Source organism: Lycium barbarum, chromosome 1, assembly GCF_019175385.1.
Source record: "Lycium barbarum isolate Lr01 chromosome 1, ASM1917538v2, whole genome shotgun sequence".
Classification (NCBI taxonomy): Eukaryota; Viridiplantae; Streptophyta; class Magnoliopsida; order Solanales; family Solanaceae; genus Lycium; species Lycium barbarum.
The window spans coordinates 147,945,681-147,971,547 of record NC_083337.1 but is presented as its reverse complement, the minus strand read 5'-3'; the positions used below and the strand labels follow the sequence as shown (position 1 = coordinate 147,971,547).

Sequence of the window (25,867 nt, the reverse complement as noted above, 5' to 3'; positions counted from 1 at the left end):
TGGTATGAAAAAAAAAATCTATTTTTTTTTTGTAAACAAGTGAGTTTTCAATTTATTTTCTAATGTTTGATAAGTAAGCAAAACAATATTATTCCAAGAGCATTTGTATGTAATTAACAAAATATTATGGGGTGGGGAGTGGGGTTCAGGGATGGCAGGGGGTCCGATGGTCAAGGACTGGGGTTAGGCGTATTGGGTGGATGGAGAGGAGACAATGAACTTTGAATGCCACTTGTAAAATTTGCTTTCCCTGTCATTTCCTTATTTTTAAAGAATTTGTTTTCCTAAAGAAAATGTTTTTCATAATATTTTGATCAACTAAACATGAAAAAGTGATAAATGTTTTATGGAAAATATTTCCTCCCTACCAAAGACACCCTGAAACTCACATCTCTTCTTCAAGTTAAAAGTTTAGAGATTTACGTTAGTAATTTGGTTCTTACACCAAAACTAATGCAACCTACCATATTAAGTGATTTAATAAAGGAAAAATATATATTAATTAATCATAGTTAAGTGATGATTCTATATGTTCCAACACATGCACCTTTTATTTCCTTTCTTCTACTCCTAAGTGCACACTTTGCCTAATGCACTTGGTTGATACAGAAATCTCTATATTCGACTCGTTTCTGCATTTTTGGTTTTACTTCTTCAGATGCTCATCGCAAAGCACATATATCCAGAGTTGGAAGTATATATTAGACATGGATAAACAGTTCGAAATCCGATGACACTATTTAATCATGCCTTCCGATATAAAAAAACTCAAGAATTTCTTCTTCAAAAGCCGGAACTGGCTTCTTTAATTATTAAGTTAAAACTCGACTACAAGTATAAAAAATTCTAAATTTGACACCACTATAGAATCAGAAAACCTGTGGTCCACAGTACTCCAAAAATGTTCTCCATTGGCACTGACTGATATATTACAACATGAATTTGGGAAAACTGTAATCAAATAGCCTGTAGAAAATAACTGACCAAGGAACATTCGATACCTAGTGTTAGCAATTCTTAAATATACAAAAAATGAATACTCTCTCTTCCTGTCTCTGATCTGGATCACCAAAAATTCAGTCTTGCCAACTCCGTCGCAACAGTTAATAGGTTAGCAAACTTAGTATACAGTAAGAAGTCCTGGATGATACCTTGTTATACATATTTTAAGTCACCTGCTGATTCCGTCGTTCTTGGAGGATACAAACTTGACGTAAAAGAAGCATATGACCTAATAACCATTTAAGAATCATCATGGAGCACTTGCCACTAATACCATCTTTCTGGTTCCAATGGTTATCAGTCAGATCACCATATACTTGTAGAATCCGCACTTCACTTTCCAGGACCTTGAAGCTTGAACCCCTTCCAAATTATGACCAACTCTGGCAAGTCCTTTAACGGATAGCAAATTGGAAAAGGCTAAATTACATTACAGGTTGCTACCAGTCATCTTCTTTATTTAGAAGAGGGACTTTCTTCTTGGGGCGCATGAGCTGGGTCATTTTCATGATCATTATGAGAACCTGATAAGGAAACCTCAGGATTGGGGTTTGAAATCAGCACAACTGAATGACTCTGAACTTCAGTTGTCTCCCTTTGGCTTGAATGTTCATCCTCACTACTTGGATGCACCGGAGACATGAATGATATGCCAAACCTTTGTCCATAGGTTAGCCCTGGACAGAGTCCCTATCATAAAAAAACAAATCTTCCTCAGCATGGTGAGTGAAAATGACTCTTCTAGTAACATTAAGATCTCACTAGTTTTTTATTTTTTATTTTTGGGGGCAAAAGCAGTGAGAATGTCACTAGCCATAGTATCTATATGAAATAGAACAATGTAGTAAATCAAGGTTCATAAAATGAAGTTTCTCCTCAGTTTGGACATCCAAAGAATTTAACACATATTACACCAATAAAATCACTTCCCTCCTTTTACGGATTTCAAAATTCCAGCAAGAAAGGAACCACGAGAACTTGAGCTTAAGATTATAAGGAAAAACATGGTAATTTGGGTACGTGTGAGAAACATATCCAATGTATTTTAACACTGCATTTCTGAAGATAGTGCTAATGATAAAAAGGAAAAAACCTCAGCTACCTAATACTAGAGAAATTGGCAGTTTAGCCGATATAGGAATTTGAGACGAGCTAGTTTGTCTTCTCCCTGGAGAGTAATATCCAAGAATATGGATGTGTACCTATCTGAAAGGTTATTCTAATTTTTGTTTGATACATAAGTATCTATTTATGATATCAAGGAAGTGCTAATGCCTTGCAACTTGGTTCTCACAAAAAGAAAGACTTATGTCCAACTTTTCATCATACCGTCATGCATAATTTGCTAAACTAAATTAAACAAGGGGCATTTCATTTTAGCAAATTCTCAATGATTGGATCAAACAGTCAATGGAAACTAGTCAATAAAAACCTTTACCATTAAATTTCTGACCTTCAAACCAGAGAAAGGTGGAGTACTTTGATAACTGGAGCGTGATAAGAAACTGGAGTCTGCAGGCCCTGTTTGAGAGCCACTGGAATTAGTTTCTGCACTCTCAGGTGAATGAGTTTTCAGTCTCAAATTGCTGTTCCTACAATATGCTCCGAAATATGAACAATGCTCACGTACTAAGGATATTTGAGGAGTTGCAGGCAATAAATGGCCTTCTGTGCTGAAGATATACCTTAAGAAAAAAAAGAGTCGCCAAAAATAATGAGTGAAAGCATCTCTGCTGAGAAAGGATGCTGACGAATAAAATAATAAAGGAAATGGAACAGAAAGTGGTGAGTCTTCTTTTTTTACTTGCATATATTTCTTTTTGGGAAAAGGTGCAAATATACCCCTCAACTTTGCGATTTAAAGCAAATATATCCCCCGTAATATAAGTGGTGTAAATATACCCCCGCCTTTGTAAAATGGTGCAAATATACCCTTTTTGCTGACGGATTTTAAAAAAAAAATTATTTAGTTTATTTTTTAATTAAAAAATATACCACGTGGCCTTAAAAAAAAAAGTCTACCCATTTTTTTTTTTGAGTAGACATATTTTTCTAAAGCCACACGATAATTTTTTTTTCTGGTGGGTTGGGTCTGGTTCTTTTAACAAAATGGGTAGACTATTTTTTTTAAAGCCACGGAGATTTTTTTTTTTTTAAACGAACCAGACCCGACCCACAAGAAAAAAATTTACCATGTGGTGTTAGAAAAATATGTCTACTAAAAAAAATGGGTAGGCTTTTTTAAAAAATAAGCTAAATGATTTTTAAAAGAAATCCCGTTAGCGAAAAGGGTATGCACTATTTGTGTAAAGGCAGGGTATATTTGCACGATTTTGTAACGGCAAAGGTATATACACCACTTTTTTAACGGGGGGTATATCTGCTCTAAATCGCAAAGTTGAGGGGTATATTTGCATCTTTTCCCTTTCTTTTTTCTCTGTGTGGTCAGAGGAGGAAGGGAAACACAAAAACTTTAAAGAAAAGCTAGATAATGAATACGAAGGATGCTATAGCTGTTTTACTTGTATGGGCCATTCTCAACCAGGTTATCTGGGCCAGCAGCTAAATCAAAAAGAAGCCACAAATATTTAACCTGAAAGAAAGTATAATATCAATTAGATAGATAGATAAATAAATAAATAGAAAACTAGATTTGTTACAGATGATTGTCAAGTATAATCATGCATTGGTTCAGGTAAATGAAGCAAGCACTTATAAGCGAGGGCAGTCTCAAATATAATACACATTCCTTTTCATTTCTTTTTTCGTAGATAAATTATAAAGTAGTAAGACATAAACACCAGAAGGTTACTTCTCTTGTACTAAGCTAAGATCAGATTATAAGATCGGCCTCATTATCACCCATAACACATTGTCTTGTCTTTACAGTGAGTAGTAATCATCCAATGACCTGATTTTGATGACTAACGGACATTAATAGCCTACAATGTTAGGTCTTCGAACAAGACTGCTGGATATGTGATCATAGTAATCATCCACCGTCCTGATTTTGCCATCCTTCAATGACTTTTATATAGGCTCACTGTAGAAATATCTAAAGCCGAGGGTCTATCGAAAACAACCTCTCTACCACACAAAGGTAGGGGTAAGGTTTGCATATATCTACCCTCCCCAGACCCCACTTGCGGGATTTCACTAGGCATGTTGTTGTAGAAAAAAGAAGAGAAATGATACTTGCCTTAATCATGTCACTAAGTAAGACACCCATAAGATGCCCAACCACCCACGTTAAACATCAATGCTACCCTAAGTGCTTCACGAGGTTTCCGCAACAATGTTTTGCAGGTTCACGAGGTTTCTGCAACAATGTTTTGCAGGTTTTGGTGTCAAGATTGCAGAGCATAAGCCAAGGTTTATAGGGTCAGAAGGCGGTAGAAGGCCTGGAGAATCAGAGAAGCTGGAGGGCTACTAGTTTTCATTAATTTGGCTGAATCCAGCTGCAAAAGGACCAAACGTGCTTGACACACAAATTCAAGGTAAAAGCTATGTGCACTAATAAAAGGACTAAAATTGGAATTAAGAAATAATTCGAGAACAAATGATTTTTTTTATTTTCTTGTACTTGTACTTTTTAACTCCCCCAGTGTGATCTTGCTCACATTGCTAGCCCAAAGCCCAGTTAAAGGAGGAGGGTTGTGGTAGGCTGGCAGCCAATGTAAAACTTTCCAATTCATGATGAATCCTTCAATAAATGACGAAACATGATAAGTGAGGATTCATATAGCCGACCGCAACTTGGCTGAGGCATAGTTGTTGTTTTGTTTGTACTTTTACTTTTCCCAGTGTTATATCTCCTCGTTAATACCCAGGAGTAGAGAGTACCGACAGGATCATATCATATCATCTAGACAAGACACGGGAATAAATTGATATACCACAGACAGAAGAAGGTCAAATAAAATTGTGCCTTATTCCTTACAGTTTCTGCCAAGAAGAAGCTCTCCATGTGATCTTCTTGTTTGTGAAATTCAACATCAGATATATGACAATATCCGCAAGTGCATCGAGCGCCATATTGCAAGCTAGCAAGCATATCCCTTCCAGCATCAAGATACCTATGTCAAATGATTTAACAACGTAAATTAAGAGAAAATTAACGCATCTGAGTGTATTGATCAGATTACTGCCGAATGCCGATGATGCGACAGCCGCCAATGAAGAAAGAAAGGGAGCTTTAAATCCTTGATCAAATTTTTCAGGTCGTATTCAATGACCATGCAGCTTACTCAGACAGTGCGTAGTCATTAACCATTCTCTCACTCACCCTTTCTGGACTCACCTTTTTGTTTTTGGAGAACTGGCAGCCAATTAATTTTTGAAGTAGCTAATGTTTCTATAGAAGCATGGGGAAGTATTAATGGTCATAATGCTTATTATTTTATTTTTATTTCATTTTGTACACGGTTGGCCTGAGATGAATTTAAATGAAGAAACATGTTCAGTGAGGGTTCATATAGGCTAGAGCCGACCCTAACTTGTTTATGACTGAGGCGTTGTTGGTGGTAACAAGTTGAATTTACCTTGCTTAGAAAATGATAAATTGAGCACAGGTAAGATAAGCAGCACCGGTTAATAACAGCAGTGTTTGGAAACAAACAATTATACAAACGGAATAAGGAATCAAAGGCATTGTTGCAGATAGTTAGCCGCTATTTGCACTTGGTATTCACAATGTAAAATCTGAGAACTTAAGCTCGCTTTATGACACACCCAATTGTGAGGTTTCTTAAGCTTGCTTCATGACATATCCCCAGGGAGCAAAGAATAAGAATGACGGTATCTGAAGACTAAAGTTTGGGAAGAAGCTAAAAATTTAAAAGAGACTTAACACATAACTCTGGGAGGGGGAAGAGTGTCAGAAAGTCTGCGGACATATGAGAGAAGGCTTGATAAGTGAAGGAGAAACTTTCGGTGGGAGGGGAACAATTAGAGAACAGCTTCCCTCCGGTAAGCAGTAGCAAGGTGGCTGAGAACAGGAAGCAGGGTAGAGTGGGTATTACGAAACTTAGTCTAATAACAAGAGCCTGCTACTTAAAGGGCTGTAGAGCTATAACGAATCAGAACACGTAAGCAAGGCTTAATATTAGTGTAGTAGGTTCTGGTCCTGTGATAGGAACATACAGAGTAGGAGTTTGGAAGAATATCAGAAAGTTAAGGGAGCAATTTACCGCACACATTTGCTTCTCTATTAGCAATGGGAAAGAATTTAAATTCTGGCAGGATACTTTGAATGGACAACAGCCCCTTGAGGATGAGTTTTTGATTTATGCAGCTTTCATAGGGTAAGAGAAAAGAAAGTAGCACTTCACTGGTCTCAAAATGGCTGGGAATTGTCTTTCAGAAGGTATTTGAAGACTGGGACACAGGAGAGATGTTTCAACTGCCAAAAAAGCAGGAAGGAGCCAGAATCTATCAGGAACCAGGCAAGCTAATATGGAAGGACAATAACACTGGAGCGTATTCTGTCAAGTCTTGCTATAGCAGATTAGCTTCATCAGCAACACCAAAAGACAGTGGCCATGGAAGATCATTCGGAAGACCAGGGTGTTGGGTCCATCCCCTTATTTTGAGGAAGAAAACACCTCCCTTATTTTAAGGAAGAAAACACTTCCCTTGTTTTGAGGAAGAAAACATCTTCCTGGTCTTTGGAAAATTGTCAAGTGCTTGCTTGAGTCACTAATGACATCAATAGGTTCATCTCATACCTATAAATAGGGAAGCTTTCTCATTTGCTAGACACACCAAAAATTGAAGAAGACAACACATCCCAAAGAGAGAAAAATCTAAGAGAAATACTCTTAGTGAAAGGCCTAAGTAAGAGAAGGTCTTTGAGAGAATGTTTAGAAAAAATTCTTGAATGTAATTGGGATTGGGGTTGTGAGGTTGAGTGTTGTAAACACTTGTAATATTTCTTCTTTAATAAGATCTGCAGCAGCAACGTGGACGTAGCTCTCACATTAAGGGTGAACCACTATAAATCTGTGTGCTATTTATTCTTCGCTTACATCACGGCATAAGTAGGTTCTGTCTAAGGAGGTTGGTATTTAAGTGGTCCAGCTGTGACCCTCCAATCTTTCCTGGAAAAGTGCTTACAAAGGTCGGATTTGGGATTCAAATCCTAACAACTGGTATCAGAGCAACAGGTTGTGTTGTGATTTAGAAACGATGGGAGGCGAAGATGGTACGACGCACGGCATCGATAAATTCGATGGTACAGATTTTGCGTTCTGGAGAATGCAAATTGAAGATTATTTATATGGCAGAAAGCTTCATGAACCTCTGAGTCCGAAACCAGAGGAGATGAAGCAAGCAGATTGGGATCTCCTTGACAGACAAGTTCTGGGAGTCATTCGGCTAACGCTGTCGAAGAACGTTGCTCACAACGTGGCAAAGGAGAAGACCACCGCAGATATGATGAAGGTATTGTCTGATATGTATGAGAAACCTTCGGCAAATAATAAGGTATTTCTCATGAAGAAACTATTTCATCTAAAGATGATGGAAAATGCTCATGTTGCTGCACACATAAATGAATTCAATACCATTGTAAATCAATTGTCATCGGTAAAAATTGATTTCGATAATGAAGTACAAGCTCTAATTTTGTTGGCATCCCTACCAAATAGCTGGGAGCCAATGAGAGCAGCGGTTAGTAATTCTGTCGGCAGTGACAAACTAAAGTTCAACGATGTTAGGGATCGTATCCTTGCTGAGGAGGTGCGCAGGACAGATTCTGGAGAGGCATCGACGAGTTCTGCTTTTAATGTTGAAAACAGAAGCAGAAATTATGACAGAAACTACAACCAAAATAGGGGCAGATCGAAGTCAAGGAATGGCAGGGGTCAATCCAGACCAGGACGAACACTTGAGTGTTGGAACTGTGGAAAACCAGGTCACTTCAAGAAGAACTGCAAGGTGCCAAAGAAGGAGGACAACAAGGGGGCTGGAATCAACGCTGCTACGGAAGACATTGGCGATGCGTTGTTGCTATCGGTTGACAGCCCAATAGACTCTTGGGTGCTTGACTCAGGAGCGTCCTTTCATACAACCCCACATCATGATATAATGACAAACTACGTGGCTGGGAATCTCGGCAAAGTTTATTTAGCCGATGGAGAGCCGCTAGACGTTGTTGGCACGGGAGACATTAATTTGAAGATGTCAAATGGATCCTCGTGGAAGATTACAAAAGTTAGACATGTTCCAAAGCTGATGCGAAACCTGATCTCAGTAGGTCAGCTTGATGATGAGGGATATGATCTCAACTTTGGTAATGGGTCTTGGAAGGTGGCGAAAGGTGCTATGGTAGTTGGCCGAGGAAAGAAGATTGACACTCTCTACATGACGACTAGCTGTCGTGATACTGTTGTTGTGGTTGACAACACAAAGAAGACAGATTTGTAGCATTGTCGGCTGGGACATATCAGCCAGAAGGGGATGAAGCTGTTGGTGACAAATGGCTTAATTCCGGAGCTGAAGACGGTGGACCTTCATACGTGTGAGAGCTGCATTCTAGGAAAACAAAAGCGAGTAAGCTTCTCAAATGCAGGCAGGGAGTTGAAGGTCGAGAAGCTGGAATTGGTGCACACAGACGTGTGGGGACCTACCACTGTCCCCTCTCTTGGAGGATCACACTACTACGTGACCTTCATTGATGATTCAACCAGGAAGGTGTGGGTTTACTTTATGAAAAATAAATCCGATGTGTTTAGTGTATTCAAAAGATGGAAAGCCATGGTTGAGAATGAAACAAAGCTCAAGTTGAAGTGTTTGAGGTCCGACAACGGTGGAGAATACACTGATGGTGATTTCAAACGGTACTGTGCCGATAATGGGATCAAGATGATGAAGACTATTCCTGGAACGCCGCAACAAAATGGAATAGCCGAAAGAATGAACCGAACGTTGAACGAGCGTGCTCGGAGTATGAGAATACACTCTGGACTGCCCAAGACATTCTGGGCAGATGCAGTCAATACCGTGGCCTTCTTAATTAACCGAGGACCGTCAGTTCCCTTGGATTTCAAAATTCCAGAAAAAGTCTGGAGTGGCAAGAAGGTAAATCTTTCATTTCTGAAAGTGTTCAGCTGCTTATCATATGTTCATAATGATGATACGGCTAGAAGCAAGCTTGATCCGAAATCAAAGAAGTGTTACTTTATTGGCTATGGTGACACCGAGCTTGGTTACCGATTTTGGGATGAACAAAATCGGAAGATCATCCGAAGCAGGAATGTTGTCTTCAACGAAGAGGTACTGTACAAAGACAAGTTGCAAAAAAATTCAGAATGTCAGGACAAGGAATCAGAAATAGTCGATTTGAGGGACTTCCCGACACCTGAGCCGCAGCCAGGTACAACCGAGGCAGAGGAACAAACAATCCAAGAAGGTGCTGATGAAAGTGCCGATTCTGAAACAAATAAGCAGACGCCAATCACAGAACTACGTAGATCATCCAGGATCAGGAAGCCGATTCACAGGTACTCTCCATCCCTCAACTACATTCTACTCACTGATAGAGGGGAGCCGGAATGTTATGAAGAAGCAATGCAAGTCGATGAATCGACCAAGTGGAAGCTGGCAATGAAAGATGAGATGGATTCACTATCGGCAAATCATACATGGGAATTAGCCGAGTTGCCAAAGGATAAGAGGGCATTGCAAAACAAATGGGTTTATCGGATAAAGGAAGAACCCAATGGAAGCAAGCGTTATAAAGCAAGGCTGGTTGCAAAGGGATTTCAACAGAAAGAAGGCATCGACTATACGGAGATCTTCTCTCCCGTAGTCAAGATGGTGACTATCAGAACTGTTCTTGGACTGGTAGCAAAGGAAAATCTATATCTGCAACAGATGGACGTGAAAACTGCATTTCTTCACGGTGATCTAGACGAGGAAATCTACATGCGACAGCCGGAGGGATTCAAAGTCAAAGGAAAGGAGAATCTGGTGTGCAAACTTCAAAAGAGTCTGTACGGACTAAAACTGTAATAACCCATATTTTTTTTTTAGGCTTAGTTGGTAATTTAAATAATAATAATAAATATATATATATATATAAGAATTAAGTGGTACAAAATAAAAAAAAAAAGAGGATTAAAGGGTCCTTTAAAAAAAAAAAAAAATGTGGGCCAAGCCCACAAAAAGAAGAAAAAGAAAAGAAAAAGAAAATAAAGAATAAAAGGGAGTAAAAGGGGTCAGACGTGAATTTGCAGAAGCAAAAGCAATAGAGCCGAATAGAGAAAAAACACAGTGGAAGAAAGGGAGAAAAGAGAGGAAGAAAGAGGATAAAAATAAAGATTCTTCACCCAACTCATTAAGGTAATGACTCTAATCTTTTATTTAAGTTTATTATATAATTATGAGGAATTGAGAAAGTTTAGTTTTATGGGTGAATCTTTATGGTGAAACATGGGGATATTTTGAGGAATTGAGAAAGTTTAGTTCTAGGGTTCTTCAACTAAAATCATTGATTTGAAAGGGCAAATAGCGTCGGATTTTAGACTTCTATATATCGTTGGAATCCTCTCGTTAAGGCCTTTCCGAAAACATAAGTCTTGTCGGGTTTTGAACACTTTGACCAGAGGGCGTTTTCGTCCTTTAAAATTTGACTTTAACCGTTTAAGCCTCTAAAAATATAGAAGTGGTTTACCCTAAGGGTTTTGACCATTCTAAATCCGTTTTGTGTAGTTTGAGGCAATCCGGAGACCCGAGAACGCAGTTTTGATTTTTTTGGGAAGTGTGCTTGAATTGTGAATTTGAGGTAAGTGAGACTTTAAGCTTTGGGTAATTGCTTTTCAAAACCCGTTTTAAAAATATGTTTTCTCTGCCTGGTCCATGTGTTGGAACGAGCGTGTGCTTGGCAGAATCGGTGGTCCTTCAGGCCAGCCGCATATACTTTATTTTCAAATAATCCAAAACTCTCTTTATAAATTATTTTGTGATGTGATATAGCTGTGAGCCATGATATTAGGGCATTGTGTATGCTTCCCTTAGCATTGTGTATGCTACTTGATTATATTGGGGCATTGTGTATGCTTCCCTTAGCATTGTGTATGCTTCTTGATTATATTGGGGCATTGTGTATGCTTCCCTCAGCATTGTGTATGCTTCTTGATTATATTGGGGCATTGTGTATGCTTCCCTTAGCATTGTGTATGCTTCCGGACATATTTGGCACATTGTGTATGTTGCCGTGGATTCATAGTGTCGTCTAATTCTTTCACTGCCACTTATGGCGGTTCGTAGTGTAAATTGTGTTGAGATATATAATATAATTGATAAACAGTGGTTTGGACCTTGGTTGCTATTATATAATGATATATTCATGTGCATAATATTTTTGTGCTTGTTGTGTGTTTGTATTTTTTAACACTTGTTCCAGGGGTATTTGAAGTGGCGGGTCGAGGATCTTACTGGGTTATATTTATGTATAACTCACTCCTTACCTGCATGTCCATGCAGATACTGTTGTTGAGAACGAGGCTGGTAATTGAAGACTTCGTGAGTGGACACTGTTGTTGAGGTGAGCCACCGCATAGTTCGTGGAGGCAGCCATTTCAGCTTTATCTAGTTTATTTCTAGTTATTTCTTTTATTTTGGGTTTACATGCCCGACACTCAAGCTCATGTAACTCTGTTAGATGCTCCATGATCTTAGCGTGGGATGTGGGCTAGAGATTCTTTTATCTTAGCGTTGATTGATTTTCATAAATCGATTATGGATTTGGTTGGCGACTATTTCGCATTTTTATCATTAATAACGTTGTTGGACCTGCACTTATTTTCTTTTAGTGCTTTTGTAAATGATTAAGAGTATGATATATGGTTCACCTAGCGGGTGATGTTTGTTGGGTGTCAATCACGTCTAGCGGGTATTTTGGGACGTGACAAAAACAGGCTCCAAGACAGTGGTATTTAAAAGTTTGACAGCTTTATGAAGAAAGCTGATTTTTCAAGGTGCGAGGCAGATCACTGTTGTTACTTCAAGAAATTTGAAGACTCGTACATGATACTGCTACTCTATGTCGACGACATGCTAATCGTAGGAGCAAACCTACAGGAGATTGATCGGTTGAAAAAAGGGTTATCGGAAGAGTTTGCAATGAAGGATTTGGGAGCTGCAAAGCAAATCCTTGGGATGAGAATCGATCGAAGCAAGGAGGGCATCAAACTCTCACAAGAAGAATATGTGAGGAAAGTTATCAAAAGGTTCAACATGCATGATGCCAAGCCAGTCAGCACTCCCTTGGCTGGACACTTTCGGTTGTCAAAGGATCAGTCGCCGACAACCGAGGATGAGAAGACTACCGAGGATGAGAAGAAGCAGATGGACAAGATACCTTATGCATCTGCAATCGGTAGTCTTATGTATGCAATGATATGTACAAGGCCAGACATTGCACATGCAGTGGGAGTTGTCAGCCGATTTATGAGCAATCCGGGAAAGCAACACTGGGAGGCTGTGAAGTGGATATTCAGATATCTGAAAGGCAGCTCGAGTTCAGCTCTGTATTTCCGAAAATCAAAAACAGGATTGCAAGGGTATGTTGATGCTGACAACGGTGGTGATGTTGATAGCAGAAAGAGCACATCCGGGTATGTTTACACCTTCGGAGGTACTGCAATCTCTTGGGTTTCCAAGTTGCAAAAGATAGTAGCTCTCTCTAGTTGTGAGGCTGAGTACGTTGCTGTGACGGAGGCCACAAAGGAAATGATGTGGCTACAATCTTTTCTGTGGGAATTGGATCAGGACCACGAGGGAAGTGTGTTATATTGTGATAGCCAAAGTGCCATTCATTTGGCAAAGAACCCGGTCTACCATGCTCGAACGAAGCACATACAACTCCGGTACCATTTCATTAGATCAGCTTTGGAAGATGGAGCGCTAGTGCTTGAGAAGATCGCAGGGAGTCAAAATCCAGCAGACATGCTGACAAAGGCAGTGACGATAGACAAACTGAAGCTATGCTCAGCTTCAGTTGGCCTGCACGAAGTATGAAACTAGGAAAGAGCTGCTGCATCGATCAAAGTGTGAAGACAAATTAAAATTAGTCTTCAAGTGGGAGATTTGTTGGGTCCATCCCCTTATTTTGAGGAAGAAAACACCTCCCTTATTTTAGGGAAGAAAACACTTCCCTTGTTTTGAGGAAGAAAACATCTTCCTGGTCTTTGGAAAATTGTCAAGTGCTTGCTTGAGTCACTAATGACATCAATAGGTTCATCTCATACCTATAAATAGGGAAGCTTTCTCATTTGCTAGACACACCAAAAATTGAAGAAGACAACACATCCCAAAGAGAGAAAAATCTAAGAGAAATACTCTTAGTGAAAGGCCTAAGTAAGAGAAGGTCTTTGAGAGAATTTTTAGAAAAACTTCTTGAATGTAATTGGGATTGGGGTTGTGAGGTTGAGTGTTGTAAACACTTGTAATATTTCTTCTTTAATAAGATCTACAGCAGCAACGTGGACGTAGCTCTCACATTAAGGGTGAACCACTATAAATCTGTGTGCTATTTATTCTTCGCTTACATCACGGCGTAAGTAGGTTCTGTCTAAGGAGGTTGATATTTAAGTGGTCCAGCTGTGACCCTCCAATCTTTCCTGGAAACCTGCTTACAAAGGTCGGATTTGGGATTCAAATCCTAACACAGGGTCCCTCCACAGGGGCCAGATTGCAACACCTGAAGCCTGCTTAACTCACTCAAATCTCCAGAAAAGGAGCGTAGCCATCTGTAGTGAATTCTTCATGTGTAAGGCATTGGACAACCAACTATTACATTGCCAGATAGCCAAGCAGCATTTGACAAAGTTTCGGGTATGCTGGGTAATCCCAAGGACCGTTAAAGAGGCTTCTATAAGCTGGGCAGAAAGGCAGGTGAAAGGAAGATAAAAGGTGTCTGGATGACTACACCAGCTGGCCTTTTTGGTCCTTAGGAGAGAAGGTGAAAGTAAGATAAAAAGGGTTTGAATGACAATGTCAGCCTATATTTTTGGTCCTTCAGACAGAAAAAATAAGAGATCAGAGATGCTTCAAAAATAAAGCAGAATCATAGATTGAAATAAAGATGTTTGAGCTTTTTTGTGTAACATGCTGGATGATGCCTCATAGACACTTTACCCGATTTCCCCGACTCCCTTTTGTTGGAGCTTTGAGTTTTTACTACATATCTATTTGGATCTCTTGGGTGCCTCAGATAAGTAAAAATTAAATCCTAATTTGTGAGGTTAATTTCATACACATCCAGATTCAACACACATGCCATAACAATTTGTCACAACTACTTTGGTGAAATCAAAGATCACGGATATGAAACTCTACAAGAGCTACCTATAGGAAACTAGGAATACCACTTTATAGGAATCTTCGTCTGGGTCTTTCTGGGGAAAAAAGACTAGTAATATGTCCTTTAGACGGCTTTTCTGTGTAAGTCCTGAGCATGCTTCTATGGACTAACATGGGATAATCTTATGCAAGAAAAACATAATCTTCCATTCCTTGAACAGAATGACTCTGCTAACTCGGATATAAAACACATTCACAGTAAGATCTTTCCTGGTTGTAATTTTCCTTTAATTCCAGTTCTGTTAAAAGATTGAATAGACTGCAAAACAAATAACTAAATGAACAAACAAAAACCTAATCCTCTGAAGATTGCACATGCCTAAAATTTTAGCCTTCGCATGATACAAGCTACGGAAAGCTCAGTGACCAATCAGCCAATAAGTTCTGAGTTCAACTTGCTAGTGAAAAAAGGTAGGCATAAGAAAAACAAGTCAAGAGCAAACAAGCAGACCTGGGATCTCTGGTAGCTTTGTATAGCCAATATGTGCTCTCAATCAATTCCGGACGCAGCGGATAGCTCTTCTGGCCTTGCTACAATGTAAACAAACAACAAAATGAAATATAAGATAGTGATAACATAGAAAATAAACAACTCCTAGACAAACCCCGCAATAAAAATCAGGTGCTCAGTCGGCACAAGGAGCGACAACAGAAAGAACAAGGTCTATGAAAAAAGAGTTCCGAGGAAATGAAAAAAGAGTTGCGAAATGATCTATCCCTAAAACGATCCAACCACTTCCAATCTTAAACATGGCTGACTTTATCTGAAAAATACTTGCCAAAATAACGATGAAGTGTTTTACAGAATGGCCCAATGGAAAAATAGCTGTATGAGACAAAGGCATCATGATAAAGTGGGCCAAATAAAACCTTTTAATCTTATATGTTTGCTCGCAATGCTGGCTAAGTTGGGTAACCAAACCATACAAATGGAGGTTTTCCTTTTAAGCACATAAAAGGTCCATCCACAAAAAGTTCATGCTAACAGGAACTGCCTAAATCTATGGCAGTTTCGACACAGAAGGGCAACGACCAAAGAACTAGCACATAAGCAAACTTTAAACATCAAAAGAATTAGACAAGTAAGGTAGTATACTTGAACACTGAGTGTAGCGAGATTGAAACCCTCTGGGGTAAATCCATATCTTCTCCAGACGCTGAAGAAGGCAGCATGTGTTCTAATGGCAGGCCTAATATCCCCTGCTAGAACCTTTCAACAAATACACAAAAGTTAGTTCTGTCTATGAATTAACATTTGAAGGAAAAAAGTTGGTTCGCTAACAATTAAAAGAGTTAGTTTGCTTGTGTATGAAATATCTCCATAAGCAAATCACCTGAAGACCTGGCCAGAATGCCTGCAAGCTGTTAAATAGAGGCCAGACAAGGGCAGCAGAATTCATATTTACCTCTACATACCTACATATTGAAAAAGACAGATTTGTAAAGAACTTTTAGTTCTAGAGAACAAGAGAAAATTAAACCTTGGTGCAGGGTGAAGACAAGACTTTAAAGTTGTAGAGTACCAACTTGTAAATTGAGAGGATACAAGGAAAATATTGTCATGAATTGGTTATTGACTGGACAAGGAGGCTTCCTATATAGGAGCCTTAATCTATGTACAGTAAAGTGAGTTGTAATTCTCTATTTCTGTGTAAAATAATGTAAGTAATCATTCTCTTACAATTAAGTAGAGGATGTTCTAAAATATCCTATGAAATACGCTACAAGACTTATTCATACTCAAACTAAATGAATCTAGACAAGTTGCAAATCGATATACTTCCTAAAAAGTAACTTTATTAGTTGTATTGATTTTAGGCAGCAATAGAATATAGACACGGGGTTTTCTCTGTTGTGAATACAAGCCTTAGAAAGGAAGATTACTTACCAAGGATCACTAAAGAGATAGTTCATAGCAGCCTTGTAAGCTTCCTGGAAGATGAAAAGATATTCTTCATCCCCAAATAGCAAATAAGCCTGAATTAAAAATGTTAAGTAGGTTAGGATTAAAAAACCAGAATGTACATACAAATCAACCTATAGGCACAGAAATCAGTGGGAGAATTCATCACGGAGAGTGAAGCTTCTTTCCAGAAAACAGAAAGTAAATCCTGAAGTAAGGCACCATTATATTGCAACAGAGCCATACCACCAGTCAGTGCCTTGAATGAGATGATGCTTCTTATGAGGCAATCCAACAACTAAAAGAGGCCAATACAGTCAATCGTCTAGGTCTCAAACCCGAACTAGTGAGACCAGTTACATGAATCATCTGTACGCATTCTGCTCTATTAACTGAGTCCAGAATCATGATAGCAAAAACATATCTAGGAGCAACAGCAACAGTAGAATAGCTATTACAATCATTACTTTGAGTTTTGAGTTGCCAATTAGAAATGAACGTTAATGATTTCAAGCCAACAAACTACAGATAAGTGCTATTCATTTATGTTTTTACTTATTTTGTGTTTCTTAGAAAGTAATTATTCCGGATAGTTGAGTATTTACCTTCAGGAGATATTCATAGAAAGAGTCTATACTCGTCCCTATCCCAGCATCCTGCAAAGCAATGAACATTTTATACTGCATCACTGCAAAGGGAAAGCAAAAGAAATCCAAAAAACCAATCTGAATAATACTAAGTTGCAGAGCAAAAAAATGATACTAAAGCTGCAGTGCTAAAAAAAAATGTAAGTTCCTGAATCCTAAGTGGAGATGGAATGACTAAAGCAACTTTGAGTCAACCATACCCGTTAAAATGTCTAGGTTCTAATAATCTACAAACAACTGGATTAGTCTTAAGATCTAATGATAAACACTTAGGAAAAGTTACTAGATCAAGATATTTGAGCACAGAGAGGATGTTTACGCTTTCTGTTAGACGATTAAACCATAAAATTCTCGTCATCCAAAGAGAGAATAAAAAGAGTGATCAAAAGATAAGAGTATATATTCTGAAGATAGTTGCAGTTCAAACACCTCCATTTTTCAGACACTCATGAAATTCATAAGATTTCAGCAGTTCCTGATTTTTCTCCCTTTTTTTAGGATCTTGCAGAAAAAGATTAAACTGAAAGACAAATTTTTCACTTTCAATGCTTTGTGGAAGCAAGGTGCAGCTGGACTGGTAACCTGACTCCTTCCCTCCATATATTGCAATACAACCTCCCTCCCCAGGAAGCTTATTCATTTACTCCTACCATTAGTCTACCTATTATTCCATGCACCCCATCCTGGACATCCAAATTATTTCTACCACAATCCCTTCTTGAGAACATATCCATGCATATTTCACCACCAACAAAGATTAATACAGATAATAAGAGTCTTTTCCTTGTTTGAACTGCAAATGTTTGAGTTTAACGAAACTGGGAAGAGAATGATCGAAGTAACTCTAATTTATCAAAAGAAATTGATTAAAGTCAGTCTAGAGAAAGATATAAGTCGTTAGACATAAAAAAGATGGTCCACTTCATACAAAATCTCTCTCGACTCTCAACTATGCATCAAAACCAAACTAGTCAGACTCAACAATAAGGATCCTCTATCATCATAATTTGATGCTTTTATACAGCAACCTACTACAATTCTCCTTCTTTATCCGGTTCTATAACCGGCTATGCTTCGTGAACTCGTATAAGATTTTTGTAACAAAAGTTAATAGCATTACTACGTGAAGTTTTTGGCATATCTATTAAAAACAATAAGGATTTCAATGTGTGACGTCATGAATCAAGTCAAATCAAATGTGCTATCATAATAACAAAATGCATATCCTAGTTATAAAAGAATGTGACCTTTTGTGTCCAGTCACCCGAAAAGACATCAATATGAGCACCAACTAGATTAATCTTTGACCGGCGAGCCCATAATCCTCGAACCGCATTCTTTGCAACTTGCTCAAAAACTGCATTTCATAATGACAAGAATAAGCATAAGTTCCCAAAGCAAAACTGCAAGAATTACCTGCTTAATTCACCAAACACACAATAAAAGCAGCCAGGTGCACTAAGCTCCCGCTATGCACAGGCCAAACACAAAATGAAGAGGAAAATATAACTACTGTCCAGAAAAATGTAGGTCTGCTAGTTGAAGGGCTTGAGAAATGAGAATTGTGTCAAAAAGTTAATAGTCACTACGCACAACATATCTAATGGACGATGGAATTATCTCTGTAAAAAGTCAACATGAGAGAGTTGACTATTCTTAGAGACTCGGATGAGTGCACAACCTTTAATGTTAATTGTTAAGATGACCGAAAGACATCTATTTGGGCACCTCCCCTGCCTAACTTACAGAACACTTCAAATCTCCCCCGCCCAAAAAAAGTAAGGAAGTTTTACTCCTATAGGTCCAGGCTTTACTTCTTTCAATCAAGTAACTTCCAAAGTTAAAAAGAAATTACATAATGTTGTTCGAGGGATACATAGAACAATATACCAAGTCCTCTACCAGGACAAAAAGCAAACGGAAGTCCATATCTGTTGAAGAACCCAAATAATATTGAAAATTTGTTACTAAACAAAGTTAAAGAGTAAAAATCAAAGATCTAGATCCCAACCAATGGTACTGGGGAAATCAATTTAGAATCAGCCATTGTATTTGCTCACTGAACTGTCATAAAGAAAACAGTTCTAACATGTAAGTTTGGTGCAAGATAGTTCACACGCACTTGAAGAGATCCTAAAACAATATAACCCTTAACTCGTAGATGTGCAGAAACCATACCGAACAAGCATTCTAAGAGAGAGTTGTTCCTTTGTTGTTCCAACTAAGATCAATCAATAGACAAATATCAGTGTATTTGTAACCCTTCTCCAAATATGCAGATGCTTTTATAATGTGCTTAAAATTATTAACAGTTATGTTGTGGTTCTTGAAAGGTCACATAGTTTTTTTCCTTTACCTTCACAACAAGAAATGGAAAAGAAATTCACTACAAGGCTTATGCAGATTCATTCTGCAAATTCATTACAAGGCATAATATTCTCTTTTTTTGTCATCTGCTCTTTTTCCTCTCACAATAAGCATTCTTAATGTTTCCTTTTGTTCGAGTACCCATAGTTTATCCATCATTAGAGCAATAATCGAAGCCTCACTCTAATTCTCAAACTTCAAAAGATCCAACGCATTCCTAAAGATATACTCATTGTTCCTACATTACATGCTCATTCATGTTCTTTCCAACAAGGAATTAAGTGTGTAACTTTACTCAGCTGAAACAAACGACTATTCATGACAGGGTCACTAGAAAGATTAAACCTGAGAAAAATAGTAAAGGTCCTCTTGATAAGATCAGAGGTTGAAAGGAAAGTTGATACGCCAGATCAAGAGAGTAACACTTACTGGGATCATTAGTTAAGCGGCTGAGTATCCCAAATTCTAACGTCAGCGTCCCTCCACCAGCAGTTGATGTTATCTAGGCACCCAAAAATATGGCTTTAGTATAGGGTGATAATGTGTGTGCCTGTGTCAGGCAAGAAAGGTTGATTAAGAATTAAAAGCAAGTAGAGCATCAGACAGCTTTAATAACTAAAGACATCTATAAAATGTCCATGGCATGAACAGCACATGTAAGTTTAACATACATGGTCCTCCAGACAAGTAAAACAGAATATTTATATATATCACTTTCCATGACCTAGTATCAAGTAGATTATGTCTTCTCCTATTGTACAGGTTCTCAATTCTCATGCAGGCCATCAACCAGGTCAAATCTTTTAAAAATAACAGTAATCCTTTATTCAAAAATGTCAATCTGGCTGTTTTCTCTAGCCCCTTTCATGTCTGTCGGATGATTAAAAATGATCATCCCAAGAGGGTCTCTGCTGTTCTCTTCTTGACCTTTTTTTTTTTTTTTTTTGGGGGGGGGGGGGGGGGGGGGGGGGTGAAGGAATAGGGCAGCACGATGCTAACACAAGATGTTCCGTCTTCAAAGATTGTGAATTACAAATAGAAAGAAAAAACACACATGTTGTCACAGATTTCTTTTCTGATAAATTCATCTGAAGCAAGCTTGAATAGAGAATGTCTGCTCCATCTCAACCACTGCCAGACAAGACATAATACTACTATAGACGGAAGTCCTATACAGCACGCCAAAGAGGAAAAGGAGAATACAAAGAGGATATGCCTTGCTTTCATTTTCATCGACTCCATGCAACAAATTTACTGATCCAAATGGAATTCCTGCAGCAAAAGTAATTCAGAACATAAGATAGGCAAGATCTTGTTAATAGGACAGGAAAGTGTTAGATTCGAATTCACACTTCAAAAATCTTAGGCTTTTATAATAACATCCTTGCTTGGGTCATAAAAATATCCTACAAAAACAAGTAACGGATAATTCTACTCATAGATCAACTTTGGTGCTGCAACTGGAGATTGTCGTGAGTTGGATAACCTCATGGCAATCTAAAACCAATTACCATGAGATGGACAAGCCTAGGATCTTTATCAAGCACCTCAAGCTATAATATCTAATTAATGGAGACAGCAATCTATTCAACTAATGTTGAATACTCTAACCGCCAGTGCATGCCGAGGATTGGACATCGGAAGCATGAATAACATAAAAAGGAGGCCCAACATTAGTATGGGACTGATTCTGAGGCCATGTGAGAAATAAAGAACACGGGGAATGTTGACAGAAAGCTTAGCTTAATTATTCCGTCAAGCTATTAGGTGTTTAGATAGTAGTTTTCACCTATCTAAAATATGAACCAAATCAAAGTTACACAATTACAAGAAAAATGATCTCCCTAGTTGATGCACAACTTATTTACAATACAATAATTACACAACATTCTTAACAAGCTTGATTCTAGCCGACTGATATCTATCGCCAACCACAAGGGATACCTGTAGGAGTATCAAATGCTGGCAACATTCTCCGTGCCAAGTCCTCGGCCAAGTGAAGCAATTCATCATCATAAGAGGGAATCCTCATGCCCTGCAGTTCTAGAAAGAGCCTGATTAAAATATTCTGGAGAAACTAGCTTAGAGCATTCCACTTGGTAAAGTTAACATACATAGAAGACGTACTCTGCAGTTTCAGAAAATAACACTTTTTTAAAGGACACAAGGAAAACATAAGATATGAGTATTATACCGTGTTATGGTCACTTGCAATGAGATGAGCAGAAATTAAACCTCCAAGGATACGGATTGTTGTCTCAAATATAGATACTGTTTTGTTCTGCAAACACACAGTAAAATTTCATAAACTCAGGAAAGTAGTGTACAAGATATGCGTCCTCAGAAAGCATGACAGAAATGGAAATGGAAATGGGAAATAATTTCACAAAGAGGCCAGGCAAAAGCTTAAAGTCAAACATAAACCTTCAAAATCAGCAAATCAGATTGAATGGCCAAAATTTCCTTTTTGCTCTTTTCTTTATTCAGATGCTTGTTAGAAGTATTAATACAAGGTAAAACCTCTTCAGGAAAGTAAAAAGCAGAGTACATGGGCAAATGTTTTTTCTTGCTCTTATCTTAAAAACTTAAATTCTAGTTAGAAGTATTGATGCTCCAAGCTAAACCTTCTTCGTGAAGATACAAAGCAGAGTATGACAAGGCGGACAAAGGACCGTTTGCTCACCTAAGTAAAAGTAGAATGCACCAATAGACTTTCTAGCTCAACAGGATTAAGTAAACTAGTCATCAAACGACAAACATATTGCAATAATGCAATAACATTTCCTAATAAATGCTATATTATTTCAAGTAAACGTTCACTAATCACTCAAAACTATGAACAGTCACATGGAACCCAAAATGTGATTCCTAGTTGAGGATTTTAAAATCACTTCGGTCTCTTGTATAAGGATTTAATTTTGATTGGAATTTAATTGTTGTCAGTTAACCATTCAATTGATACAAGTTCGTTAAATCTAAATAGGTATAAACACGCTAGATAGTACAGTTACCAATTTCAAAAAAATAAACACGCTGGATAGTGAAGAGACACTCATATTTTGCACCTTAGTTTCACGTCAAATTGGCACTTCAACTTTGTTCTGAATTATATCGTGATTTACATAACTCTTACAGGTCAACAACTCAAAATGCAGATTTCAGATTTTGGTGTATTTAATTTTCACTTTTATCGAACATAACCAAAATCTGCAGCAAGAGAAGTGGGCAGTTTAAATTCTAAATCCATAAAAGTGAACAATTATCACATTTTCACAATTTTTCTAACAGATATCAAACATTGAAGCCAGTTTCTAATGGATAAATTCTGGAATGAGCCGTGAAGTATGCAAAAGAGACTGCTTCTATGTGAACAAGCTGTAAACAGCAAGCAGCAAACTCTAAGCTTACCATATAGTGCTAGCAAATACAAGTAAAATGACTTGTTTAACATTCTCAATTTATTAATAACTTAAACTTACACAAGTCTGTTATTTGCTGAATTGACCAAAGCATCAAATTTAGATAACTAGACAAAAGTGTAACCTCGTCAAACTACTTGATGGTTCTTAATTTTGATTTTGTCATACAAGTTGAACACAAGGCCGCACACATGAAAGCTTGTATATTCAACAATAGAAGCATTATGGCCACTAAAAAGTATCTGATTTCCTAAAAATAGACAGGAACCATTATGGTCATATTGGAGACCACCTTTCCATGGCACTCAAAAGAAGTTAATGGGGACAAAGAACTTTCAAGAACTCAGATGAGTGCTTCTAACTTCAACAAGTTAATGATTTGAAGTTCATATGGCAATGCCTATTAAAGAGTAAAATCATCACTCCTAAATTCGTTATGTTTTTATACAAATTCCATACTCACAATATCAAACCGAAGATTTTTACCAATCCATTCAACAGAAGTAGTAAAGCGCTCTCTGTCACCAAGCAAAGCCAAGGTGTCCAATGAGTCTATCTGCAAAAATGCACATGATCTGAGCATTAGCTGTATGTCTACATGTTTACCAAGCAAAATTAGTAGTCCAGCAAAAGAAGTGTCTTGTTACCAATGTTAGGGCATAGCCACCAAGAGTGTCTTCTCCTCCGCAAGATAAAGGCCTTAACTCATCACGTGGAAAAGCATGGTCCATGTATCCGTTAAATGCATGGTAGAACATCTCATACACCTAAAAAGTAATGAATATATCACAATTATTTAGTCATGTTAGAAAGGAATTGGAAGGGAAGGCAAAACAGAAGAAAATGAAGTCACTTTTTTTTTTCCTTAACCACCTACTACCAATCTAGTATATCAAGGCAGGATTAAAACTAAAAGCAATTATAAGAATGTGAGTCTGGAACGAACGCGAAATACTTCTTCCCCTTTACAAAAAGGGTACCAATTGTTTTGCTCTCCAAACGAGAAAATAGACTAGCATGTTCAATGGTAGTACCTTCAACATCAATCATCATGCCATTGTCATTCCTACCTCTTAAAACTTATTCATGGCACGTTTCAAATGCTTTGATCTCTTCTGTAAACATTCCAACAAATGGATAAATTATTCTTTTATAGTGACATCTTTACCCTCCAACCCCAAACCCCCGCACACACAAAAAAAAAAAAAAAATTAAGAAACTTGAGATATTCTCCCTTATTTCAACTTTAAAGTTGCTATTGAATTCTCAAAAAGATAATCTTAAGTAGAAATCAATACACAAGCCACTTGTTACATGAAATAAGTGAAGTAATGGCCTTCATATGAATCCAAGAACACTTTACACAACTACATTTAAGAAAGAATACATTTTTCTTCATAATTGACATCTGCAAATTTTATGAAACATGAAATCTTCTCCAACATTTCAACTTTAAAGTTGCAATATTTTTTGTTCGGTAGTTACTTTAAAGTTCCCATTGAAGAGCTGTCAAATTGATTCCCAAAACAATAATTCTATGCAGAGACCAATACACAAGTCACTTATTATGATAAAATAAGTAATAATAACTGAACTTCAATATCAAAACAATTGTGGATCTGATATTGAACAATTGATAAAAGAGGACAGTAAAATAGGTGACCTCATCTCTGAGTTGTTTGGCTTCATGAGGAGTGACGCCATCTGCGAGGGATTTGCGTATAAAAAAGTCGCAAGGAATCAGCAAAATCAATACCAATAACTTAGCAACATCCATACTCTTTCACTCTTCCTTCTCTCTTTCCGCCTATATAACATATAACCGTGTGAATCTAAATTTACTAGTATTCGAGCCACAATTGGCCCTCAAACTTAACGATGTTGCATTCTCTCTACTCTATCCACCTGTGCTTATATTCCCTTTGTTTCAATTTAGTGTACATGAAATTTAAAAAATAAAATAATTACAAAAGTTAAATTATTTTTAAATATATAAAGTAATTATTTATTTTTGCACGAAATAATAAGTAAGTAGGTTCACGTAAATTGAAACGGAGAAAGTAAATAACATGTACAATGTTTAAAACTCATTAAATAGAGTTTGGTCTTATTAAAATTACAAAAATACTTTAATTTGTTTTTAAACTATTCAAAATTCAATATTAAATATGTGTTTAGCCAAACTTCTAAACTCTGTTCATTTTTAAAAGTACTTTTTATTGGAAGTGTTTTTTGAAAAAATAATTTTGGAGAACAACAATTGTGTTTGGCTAATGTAGTATGAAAAAAGTACCTTTGTCTATATTAGAGCAATTTTTTGTGCTTAACCAACATTTCAATAGTGCTTATGGGAAAAATTATTTTTTGGCTACTACTCAAAAACACTTATTTTTCCGTAAAAGCTTGGTTAGACGGGCTATTAATCTCATTTACTCAACTTTTCTGAAGCTCTCAACTCTCATTTCTCATTAGTCTTTATATTGCTCTCACCGCAGTACTTCCCTCGTCAGTCCCCTATAGCTCATCCAACGTCATCACAGTTTGTACTTTCTTGACACCATAGTACTCAGATAATAGATACTCCAAAACTGAAAATTTAGGTTTTTTTTTTTTTTAAGTATTTTGAACTTTTATAGGAGGAAGTATTTGTTATCTTTCCTTATTATTTTGAAGAAAGGAGGAAGTGAAATGGCCTTGTTGAGTGTTGGGCTTTGTAGTTGGAGAAGGGTCATTTGAAGTGGAGGAAGTGAAATGCATGTGTTGTGTGTTTGAATGTCTGTATTTTGGGATGAACTAATAAATTCTGGTTAATCTACTGCCTATTAATTAACTTAGTGGAATATGAGGACTGTTTAGTTTAATGTTATACTATTTGTTTGTATTTGTTAATTGCTTTTAGTTATTTTGTGTAAGTAGATAAAATCAGTAGGTTTAATCTTATGTTGGTTGGATATGCACCTTAAGTTACGTGGATTGTATGTATATATATAGGTTGTATAATTACCTTGTAATGTGGAATTTTCTGTACTGAACTGAGCCACTGGGCACTCAAATGGCCTTGGTTAATTATATAAGTACATATAAAATGGAATGAGCCAGCGAAATTATATCAATTGGCATTGAGATAGTCAGGGCCCAACTAAGAAAAATAGGGGTCATATTAT

At 37.4% G+C, this 25,867-nt stretch overlaps 1 protein-coding gene across 3 annotated transcripts; it reads right to left on the bottom strand.

The window, feature by feature from the left end:
• Positions 1–866: 866 nt before the first annotated feature.
• LOC132642575 (alpha-mannosidase I MNS4) lies at positions 867–24,597 on the bottom strand. Of its 3 annotated transcripts, XM_060359698.1 has the most exons (18): positions 24,367–24,505; positions 23,738–23,818; positions 23,351–23,470; positions 23,167–23,259; positions 21,479–21,565; positions 21,229–21,319; positions 20,501–20,556; positions 19,714–19,786; positions 18,165–18,274; positions 16,876–16,926; positions 16,256–16,344; positions 15,702–15,783; positions 15,464–15,577; positions 14,819–14,898; positions 4,943–5,078; positions 3,525–3,595; positions 2,441–2,687; positions 867–1,692 (listed from the first exon to the last, which is right to left on the bottom strand). In XM_060359698.1, exons 2-18 carry the CDS (start codon positions 23,744–23,746, stop codon positions 1,459–1,461), a joined length of 1,743 nt encoding a protein of 580 aa, XP_060215681.1. In that variant the 5' UTR covers positions 23,747–23,818; positions 24,367–24,505; the 3' UTR covers positions 867–1,458. The 3 variants fall into 3 exon arrangements, with proteins under 3 accessions (XP_060215681.1, XP_060215676.1, XP_060215678.1); XM_060359693.1 differs by lacking the exon at positions 23,738–23,818 and having other exon boundaries at positions 24,367–24,597; XM_060359695.1 differs by lacking the exon at positions 23,738–23,818 and having other exon boundaries at positions 2,456–2,687; positions 24,367–24,595.
• Between the last annotated feature and the right edge of the window lie 1,270 nt (positions 24,598–25,867).